The sequence below is a fragment of the Anoplophora glabripennis genome, unplaced genomic scaffold, assembly GCF_000390285.2.
Source record: "Anoplophora glabripennis isolate ALB-LARVAE unplaced genomic scaffold, Agla_2.0 scaffold518, whole genome shotgun sequence".
NCBI classification, from domain to species: domain Eukaryota; kingdom Metazoa; phylum Arthropoda; class Insecta; order Coleoptera; family Cerambycidae; genus Anoplophora; species Anoplophora glabripennis.
The window spans coordinates 54,886-65,992 of record NW_019416607.1 but is presented as its reverse complement, the minus strand read 5'-3'; the positions used below and the strand labels follow the sequence as shown (position 1 = coordinate 65,992).

Genomic DNA, 11,107 nt, shown 5'->3' with positions numbered 1-11,107 from the left:
ATGTATGTCTCTGGCATCTCACTATTAGGCAAAAGTTTTCAGTATTGACACTTGACTGTCCCTATCGGTACAAGGGTTTATTTTTCCAGTTTTTTTTTCTTCAAACTATGGCAAAATATCCAAATTATAACATTTATAATGCCACAAATAAATACAGACAATTTCTTATTTATTATTTTATTATATTATAGTATTTTTCAAATTTTGACATTTGCCAAGATATACTTAGTAAATGGTTTCGATAAGGAAATAAAACATTTTTTAATAATTTTAAGTTTATTTTGTATCTACAAGAAATCCTAATTGATTTATACAGAATGTTGTTATGCATGTACTATTAAAACAATTTCTTGTTATGTATTTAATTGTAGGTAAAAACGACAACGATTTAATTCATTTGCTTCATAAACTTGATAAGTTGGCAAGTAAGCTGTAAAAATATAAAAATTATGCATGAACTGTTATAATAATCTCACGGAGATAGGTATACACCTAACCGAATATTTGTACAATATTGGGTTAAATTCAATAGTTCATATAGTTTGGAACTTTCAAACCTTAATATTAACAGTATATTTTCTATGTCTCAAACTGAATAAAGAAACCAATTCACCACCATTAAAAATTTTGTAAGCATCTAAGTATCAAAGGTTTTATAAAATATTAGTTGGAGTTTATCATCATACACATAATTATTTTTATCTATATTTAACTTAAATAATATGTAATTTCAAACATGCACATTTTATGTGGACTGTTTCTAATCGATTAATACAGGTAACATGAGTATGAGTGTTCCACATAATGTTGGTAAAGATATAGGTTTGGTTTTTAATAAAATATAACTTAAAACTTACACATCGTATTCCCAGTATAATATAATAACAAATAGAAAACTCTTAAGCACTAATTATAAAAGTTTATAATATTATAAACACAATTCTTGCAATACTATAATTTACAATTTTCAGAGGATAACCTAAGAAACCAAAGACAGAATTATATTCTGTGCCAAAGATAACGAAAGCCAAACTTCAAATACGTGCAAAGTCCAAACTGCATTACCAACCAACCCAAAATGACAGGGTTAGCATTCTCTACGCCATCTTTTATTTTGGAAGCTAACTAACATGTGACGCCGCCATGACAGTTTCATTATTCAAATGTTAGATTTCATTCTACGTTAGTACTATATTTTCTATGAAACTGTTTAAAAGCAGGCGAATCAGGCGATGCCGCGATGGTCGATGACAATGCCAACGCTGCTTCAATTTCCGCGTCACTCGTTCCCCCACGCCGTAGAATAATTTTAAATTGCACAACCAAATGGAAAATTTCCATTTGGTGAAGCGGTACGTGTCTTTGAAATCATGAAAATAAAATTCATTATATATAATAAATGTTCAATATAATTTTTTCACAAATTTTTCACAGATTTTTCAATATTTCTCACAATGATAGCCCTTAGGATTTTATTAAATTATAATAAATAAATAAATGGTTTGTTCAATGTAATTAAGATGTATATTATTAATATTACTATAAAATACATTTTAAAATAAAATTTTTAAATAGTTCGTTGAATATTAATAAGGAAAAGAGCGAGCCGCCGCGCCGCTTGCATCGCCGATGGCCCGCGCGAAATATTTATTTCATTTTTCGCTGATTGACGGGCGTAAAATTATTTATTTTCTGGGTTACTGGTCAAAATAAACACTTAGTTTATAAAACTATTATTCATTTATACATTGTTTATTGTATTGTTCCACAAAATCGTTGCCGGAACATTTTCACAAAAGTTTTGAAGTGTAATAAACGAATTGCTTATTATTCAGTTAGTTTTTCAGCTGGCTGACACATAATTTTTATTTATATGCAATATAGAATTTGTACAACGATTTTCAACTTTAGTAAATTCCAGTGGCGGCTCGCCATGTGACGCAAGTGATATTTAATCTCTAAGTAATAATTGAATTCTCATATATTCTATATATTCAATATTTCTTTCATTATGGTAGCCTGTAAACCTGTAAAATTATATTATCAAATAAATAAATAGTCTATTCAATATAATTAACATGTACATTATTAGCATTATTATAAATTACGTTAAATGGCGCGCGCAAAATTTGTATCTCTTATTTAGCCGGCTGACGGGTGTTGTCGCACAAAATTGTCAACTGGCCATTTTGTTTATGGTTAATATAAAATTAATATCCTCCCTCACTCAGTTTCGCTTGACTGACCACTGTTTTCATAATAATAAAAAAAAACTAGTCTTAGTAAATTCAAACAATTTTTTTGCCTCTGGCTCTTGACTATAACGATCATGTTTAAAAATTCAATTACATAAGTTTAATATTTCACAAATATATAACATTGAAATTAAAAATATAGATGTGACAAAATTAAAATTTCCCATTTAAAAAATTAACATGCGCAAAATCGGTTTTAGTGGCACGTATAATTATTTTTTGTTCTCTTTTCCTCTCCGTAGTGCGAAAAATACGTTTCATACCGTCCTATTCAGATCGGATTACATCTTATTTTTAATAATACGTTTCTTATCTTCTTCTTTGCCTCTCATATTTCGATAACAATATAAATTTACTGTTATATAGAATTTCCATTACCTTTAACAGGTACAGTGCGACAGAAACAGTTGAAAAAATATTTTCATCATTTGAACCCCAAAATAACTTGAAACTGCATGTCAACATCGTCAACCGTCAATTCACTGAATATAAAATTCTACGAATAATAATGTAAAAATGGTTTTTTCACAATAACAATATATATTTTTTTCATATATAAAATGTTGAATATGTATTATGTGTCTACGGTTTACGTTTCAAGTTGCAGAAAACCAAGCAGAAAGAGGAAAATAGGAAAAATAGGTCCACTTTAAGTGATAAAAGAACTTGGCAAACAGAATACTTAATTGAGCCTCTACACAATAAACAACAATTATTTCCTAATAGACGTTCAGATTCTTTTCAGGTTGATCCTTGTACTTTATTATTATTCAAAGCACACGCATGGGCATGGCATACCGCATTTGCTGTTAAATAAGTTTCAGCATGTTACATTAAGTTACAAATAGAAAAAAAAAACAAGTTGCTTATATAATATATATTTAAAATCTTCTTATTAGTAGGATTAAAGCCTGTTTTTTAAGATGAAACTCTTTTTTTTATGTAAAAGCTTTTGCAATGTTTTATTGTTTCTACAAGGTATAGACACATATCTAACCCATATGCGACACTGAGAGAGATAAGGCTGTTTCGTGCAATACGAATGGAGATACATCCAAGTTAAAGGGACTGAACGCATGCGTATTTCCAAACAGAACAGCTGTGTGACAACGTAAGATGATATTTTCAGGTTTACTATTATTTCGGCAATAAACAGAATAAATATGAAATACAAAACTTTAAGGATATATAAATTTTGTAGAGTAAAATAGANTATATATATATATCAGGGTGTCTCAAACTTAACGCTGGTTACAAATGTGGTGTGCTTCCCTACTACATATAGATATATAGATATAAACATTGACAAAGTGTACTTAGAATTGTTTTTATTTTTTAACAGATTTGCTGTTTTCGATAATTTAATTTTTTTTTTTTTTAAATAAAGTTGATAAACCTAATTACCACTTTTATTTTTACTCTAATGCTAGGTTGTGTTAAACTGGTCTTTAGTTTTATATGTATTTATAATATTTTTACAAAGTTTTGTGTGTTTACTAATACCCACATATATACATACATACAGGTGGGGCAAAATCACGTAAGCAAAGTAACGAATATCTGGTAAAACTGTATGTATTTGAATATTGTTATTCGTGTGTGTTAAGTGGTGCTCAGATAATTAAATTGTGTTGATTTGTGAAAATTTTGCAAGTTCAATGTTTTAATCCTGATCACTCGGTATGACAAGATCTGACTGCTTGCTACAAGTGGACAGGCAGCAATAATACTTGCAAATAATGGAGATAACAGCTTTCGCTAGTGTTTGACAACTCCATTCTCTGTCTGTATATTTCTGCTCAGTCTAACTCCATATATACAAATATATGTTGATATCAACTGGAGGCATCCAGCTTAATAGTCCGCAACAATAAAAAGTATATGTAAAGCTTTGACCTGCCTCAGAAAATCCAGTTCACGGCATGATGGCTCTACACAAATACATTTTGCTCTGGCAGTGTAACTGTCATTTAAATGCCTCCTTTCACGTGTATGTATGCTGCCACAGTTAGTCGTGTGGCATGTATATAAGGATATTGCATGATTGTATTAAATTTTTAGCCCAACGTACCGGTTCTCACAGGCCGACACGTGCGTATTTATCTCTGTTCCCAAATTATCTTTATGATGATAAATAAATAAATAAACCAAGATGACTGTACTTTGTAAAATAATTTGGAGAATAATTTGGCAACAGAGTGATATTTGTATATTAAGTGCAGTTTTGCCAAATTAACTCACAGAACACCTAAATACTTTTTAGCAAGCAGCAAGCACATTTCAAGTCACAGCACGTCCACTAACATATATACTGTTCCAACATATGGTTCCTACAGCCGAGTTGAACACCCATCGTCAGATCACTAGTCGTATCTAGTTGGATAAAGGAAAGTAGATGTTTTTTCCCATGATGACCAGCTATTTTTTAACAAAATAGACCCTTCGAATTATTTCTCACAGTATTGTTGGACATTTTACACAAAAAAGTCATTATTTATTGTTTGGTTTAAAACAAAAACAAACGAGAATTTGAACGATTTCATGTATTTTTCCAACTTTCATTTTCATTAATATATTATGACAACCCAACCTGCATGTTATTTGTAATTTGTAACTACTATTACCAGACTGCACCGAGAACCGGTCGTGGGGCTACTACTATTAGCACTGTGTTGTTTTCCGAATGTGCTAACAGCTCGCCATTTCCCTGGGAATGTTCTTTTTTTAATTCTCTTTGTTTTGGTGTTTCTTGTTAATTTCAGATCCGAGTAGTTAATGCTTTCCGACAGGGCCTAGATGCTCGGTATGGCGAACACAGCAATACTTCCCTAGCTGAGGTACTCCGCAAACAGACATCTCTCTCAAAGAGGTTGTCTCAAACTTCTTCCATTGAGTATGCCGATAACATCCCAGATGAGTTGACGATACCAGAAATAGATGTGGAGCGATTATCCTCTCATAGTCACACCGAGACGGCTGTTTAGCTCCTTAACAGCAAGCGTCACCGTCACCACCAAGTAGTCCCGTTGCCGCGCTACCCACCTGTCCCTGCTCTACTCCGCTCCACTCCGATCCCATCGTCAATCTAAAAAAAAAATAACTATCAGCATATCTGCTGCTATGCCCAATTACTATCCACCACAATTGTAGTTGTGCACCAAATAATTATGACGTTATTATACTGTATAACTGCTGTGGCAGGGTAGAGCAGCTTGAGTAGGTGCTGTTGAACTATCCCCAACCATTCTTATTTTCGCTCACAAAGATCGAGCCGAATCGTATCTGCCACGTATAGCTCCTGAAAATACGTTGCACACTGTTTGTTCGTTGATTTGTTATTTAGTGGTTTTTTGTCTCGTACAATCGAAAGAACAGGATGCTGTGCTGTCGATATGAACTAAAAGATTAGCAATAAATGAGTGATCGAGAGCTCGCTCATAGCGTAAAATTAGGTGCCTAGGTGGGGTCCTTGTGAATATGAGGATCTCACAAAGACGAGGGCATGTGGACCTAGCCGTGCACGTTGACGAGGTTGTCGCGCACATCGGAATACAGCTTTTTCTTTTTTTTTTTTTCTATTTTTACACAAAAAAACTTACATAGTGAGCCGGCGTCGTGGCTTAACCTACCCACCAAAACTAGTCAAGTTTGCATGTCCTCGTCTCATTTTTGCGACCTGCCGCCCCACGTCGCTTCCTTCCATTGGGGACGGCGGAACGCCTTATTTTTAACAGTAGAAATCAGATGTTGTCTGCCAAATGTTTGAGGGAAAGTTGTAGTCGAAAGTAGGTAGATAGTATTTATAAATATAATGGTATAGTCACTTATGCACTACAGCTTTCCCTCACCTTCATTCTATTATATTATAACTTAGGTCTAAATATACAGTTATGTAGATAGATTAGAGTGAAATTTAGAAATATAAATTTAATTATATATACATACATATATAGGTTTATATATATATATATATATATGTGTGTGTGCGTGCGTGCGTGCGTGCGTGCGTGTGGGTGTGTGCGGGTGTGCGTGCGCGCGTGCGCGTGTGCGTGCGTGTGTGCGTGTGTGTGTGTGTGTACATACATTACATGAATATTTGAAAACTTGTATGAGGTGTTGCCACACCTCGCTGGTTAATTTGTTTTATACATGTGTACTTGATTAATTAATAACAAACAGTACAGTACTATAAATATTACCAATTAATACATAGTATTTAATAAGCTGTGTATAATAACATGTCGGATCGACAGGCTACGTCTAACCAGAAATTATTTGTTGTCTAGTCACGGCTCTGGTACTTAGATGCCCAAGTTGTATTGTTTTGGCCTTCTTACACTATCACATAGCAGTCTAAATAATAGACTCTATTCTTAAATCGGTGATAGATTCATAGAGTGATTTTTAATTACCATTGCAACAGTACTTGCATCTGTAGCTTGGAAGTGGCCTGTGTTTCTGGCCTGTTCACGCACACATTTATACACTACTCCGTATCGGATTTTTTGATTGGCCGGAACCTGTTGCCAAATCAGGAAAACTATTATTAAATGTATACTTAATCCTGAACCTTTACAGCGAACGCACACATTCGCTGTGGACCTGATTCTTAACCTCCTGATTATGGCAAGACGCTCCAGTTTTAACCATTCGACCCGCTATGTCAATCACACATTCGTTTTTTGGATTCGTGTCCTGTCGCCTTAGCGGAATGACTCTTGCCTTAGCGAATGTGGTCCATCATGGCACCCTCCTGATGGACCATGTTCTCTTTACTCCTACTTATCTATTGTAATTAATAGTTCATAATTTAACTATGTTCATCATCTATTTACCTGTGGTTCGTCACCCCTTACTTGTCAACTCCATACACTTCTAGTTGATCAACGAACCTATCTCTTGGCATAATATGTAGCTATAAGATAGTTGTACAAGATCGTTTTAATACGTGATTTTGTTTGTGTTCCCAACCATACACCAACCTAGATTTTCTTTATTATTACTATTACTATTATTATTATTATTATTACTATTATTGATGGGGTGTTATATACAAGTGTTGGTGAAGTGTTCTCCTCAGTTAGCATTCACTCGGCGCCACCATCACAAAAATAAATGTAATAAAATGCTACAAAAACAAAGAAAATCCTATTTATCTATGCCAAACATTGTGACGTGGCATTTCAGTTGAATGTTGTTATTTGTAATTTATAATGGTACAATATTAAATCGTTAATTTGTTATAATTGTTATTTTATATGATGTAAACACAATCGCCTCTCGCGTTCTGGTGCCATTGGCTGGTCAGTGGCAAAAGATCGAATTACATGGGATTGGAGTATGGTCATGATTCATGGCTGACCATTCTACCTATCCATTCAAATTTTATTGTCTGTCTGATGTGCTTTTATTTATATAATAAAGGTATTTTGAGCTTTAAATTTAAAGAGAGGTGAATGACGTACCTATTACCTATTGTTAAGGTATTTTAATGGTTCCATTTCAGGATCAACTGCGTTTTATTTTTGTGAATGGCTTTTTTTATCATTGTTCCTTTTATCAAATATTTTTCGACTTCATGTAAATGTTAGTTCTTCAACTTTGTAATATAATTTAAGGAAATTACAAAATGCTACGAATATTTTCATATTAAACATAAATTTTAAAATATAATCACGCATATATAATTAACATCCGTATTTTATTTCACTTCCTTATCCTGTAATCAGTGACTAGTTTTAATTTCAGATAAGGTTTATGGAAAAATGGAAATGAAAAAATAACTGTATGTAATAATGAAAGCAGTTTTACTTTATATAAAACAATATATAATAGGATTTAAAAAATAAATTGAATAATTTAACGTTATTCTTCAGAGGACAGTAATATGTATTGTTGACCTATAGGGATAGGTATCGGGAAATCAAGGTGCCTAAACAGTCGGTAAAAAAGCTCCATTTTACATAGGATGATTAAGTGATTCCATTATTTCAGTATGGGGTCTTCTATGACTACTTTAAATTTTGTATCGGTCAGTTTACTTGTTTAAAAACTTGTTATACTGGGACATTTCAAATCTTTTTTCTGTCATTTAATTTAATACGGGTTTACAAGAATTCCCTCCAGATGATCGAATTGTTAGGTCGCCCCTGTCACAAAATAAAAACCTTAGTGAACAAGTTCTTGAAAATATGTTAGATTCAGCTGACATAGTATACCTTAATTCAGACAAAGGTACTTACCAACATCAGAAGACACGCATAGCACTTTTCAATCATAAAATATACACACACAAAAAAAATAAATTTATAAAAAACATATCACAATAAATATTACAAGCAATAGAACGCAAAACGAGAGAAAAGAGATTATATCCTTCTTAGTCTTAGTCTAAGAAGGAGCGATAAGATCATTACCATAATATATGCATATCAGAAAATTTTAAAAACTCATTCACTGAGCAGAAACAATGCGTAACAAGAAATGATTTTATTTTCTGTTTAAAATCACGAGTATTCAAGGACTTTAAACTAGTTGGCACAATATTATATAAATGGATATCTAAGGAATTTTTCCTTGATTTAGTCAGTCTATAACGTGGAATCATAAAATTGTCTGCAGATCTCGTCCCATAACTATGACATTGAGAGATAACATAACATACAGATGTTTCTGAGAATGAATTTCTAGGAGAGTGGCATATATGTAAAGACATGGTAACAGTAGAATTTTAAGTTTTTTAAAAAGCGGTCGAAGTGTTCAGTATAGCTAGAATTAGTCGTTAACCGTACAGCTTTCTTTTGCAACTTAAATATTTTATCGGACGTTGTGCTGTTTCCCCAAAGGATTATAGCATAAGTCAAATGAGAGTGAAAAAGTGAATAATAACACATCATCAAACAGTCGACGCTGAGAAAGTGCTCCAATCTTCGAATTAAAAACAAGGCACTAGATAGTTTAGTTCCCAGTTTGTCAATATGGGCATTCCACATAAGGGAATCGTCAAGAATCACACCGAGTACCTTTGCAGATTTGCTTTCCGTTATATTCTTACGAGGAAAATATTAAATTGTGCGTTTTACTGTCATTCAGTTTTAGATTATTAGCTGAAAACCATTTCTGTGCTTTTTCAATCATTTCATCGGATAACAAGGATAGACCGGCCAAATTATAGGCAAAAGGTAATAGGAATGGGAACACATCGTTAACATAAATAATAAAAAGCAAGGGCCCCAAAACAGAGCCCTGTGGAACTTCGTGATGCATGTATTCGTGGCCTGAATAAGAATTGTTAAAGCAAACAATTTGTCTACGATTACTTAGGTACGACTGAATTAGTTTTAACGGTACACCCCGAATGCCATAGAAAGATAATTCCGTAGGAGAATAGCGTACGAAACACAGTCGAAAGCCCTGGTGAGGTCGCATAGTGTTACAGAACAGTACTTGCCCTGTTCAAGACTCTCGACTATGTTTTCCACCATTTTATACAAAGCTTTAGTTGTGGATAATTTGCTTTCAAATCCAAATTGATTCTGGTGAAAAAAGTTATAAGTTTCAAAATAATCCATTAATTTATTTTTCAAAATACATACCAGAATTTTTCCAAATAATGGGATAATTGAAATTGGGCTATAGTTGCCTGGCTCGTTAAGATTGCCCTTCTTTAAAAGTGGTATAACCTTACTATGCTTAAAACGGTCTGGAAACACCCCACCAGCAAAACATTTATTGGCAAGAACAGTAAGGAGAATGATGATCAAATTACAAATTTGTTTTAAAATTGGTGCATTTATACCATACATATCAACAGCAAATGAATTTTTTAATTCCAAAATAGCATTTATGACTACATCTGTCGTAACTGGTTCTAAGAAAAATGAAGACGATGGGGCATTGCAGTATTTAGCAATGTCACATTTATTATGTGATATACCAGGAAGTGACGTTATTATATTATCCGCTATACTGGCGAAATATCTGTTCCATCTCAGCAGATAAATTTGATTTTTCTCCAGTACCGTAATTCTGACGTCGCTCTAGTTCTAGTTTTTAGGTTAGTATACCTCCCCGCTCCCCAATATAGGTCTGTTCCTCAGACTAATAAATAAAGGGGACGCCTTTATTTACATTCGATAGTGAAGTGTTGACATATGTGTATTTACAAACATTGGTACTTTGTGATGTCCTTGACATTGATGCCAATGTTACATTTTTATCTTTATAGCTAGGTACAGCGGTCATTTTAATTGATTATCGTACAAGGATCTACCTCATTCTTGACCTCGACTTACAAATTAGTTACATTGTAATATGCATAAGACTACGACACTATTTTCTTGCAACTTGTTTTATAACTATAGATTTTGAATATCTGAAAAAAAATACATTATTGAAATTCCTAGCAATACAAACGTCGTAAGTGGCATCATTGCCTGGTAGTAAACGGTTCTAAAGGGGACGCCATTATTACAGTCTATTGTTGTGAAATAGATATTAGCCGAGTTCAGTGTTTTGTGTCTTTTTAAACTGTTTTTTTATCTAATTTCAATAAAAATGCCAAAGCGGCGTATAATATGCCGACAATTACAGGAAAAGAGCCAAATATGTGCTACTTCTTTTCACAAGTAAGTTTGACATTGTTTCCATGGGCGTTCTTACAAGGGTGTAAGGTGTCCTAAGTATTTTATTTGTTAATTTATTATGTTTGTATTTTGATACTGACACTAGCTCTGTGTTTATTTGTAGAATACCATAAGATCCTGCGATACGAGCAGTGTGGCTAGAAAATTTCGCCATATCTGAATATGATTTTTCAAAGGATAATTATGTCTGTCGAAGCATTTCCGTGC

At 33.2% G+C, this 11,107-nt stretch overlaps 1 protein-coding gene across 1 annotated transcript in view; it reads left to right on the top strand.

Moving 5' to 3' along the window:
* Positions 1-7,946, top strand: part of LOC108912412 (plasma membrane calcium-transporting ATPase 1) — a 63,451-nt gene extending 55,505 nt beyond the window's left edge. The window contains exon 16 of the mRNA XM_023455066.1: positions 5,018-7,946. Coding sequence (XP_023310834.1) covers positions 5,018-5,239 — 222 coding nt within the window. The 3' untranslated portion in view covers positions 5,240-7,946. The remainder of the gene's footprint in view (positions 1-5,017) is intronic.
* Positions 7,947-11,107: the final 3,161 nt, after the last annotated feature.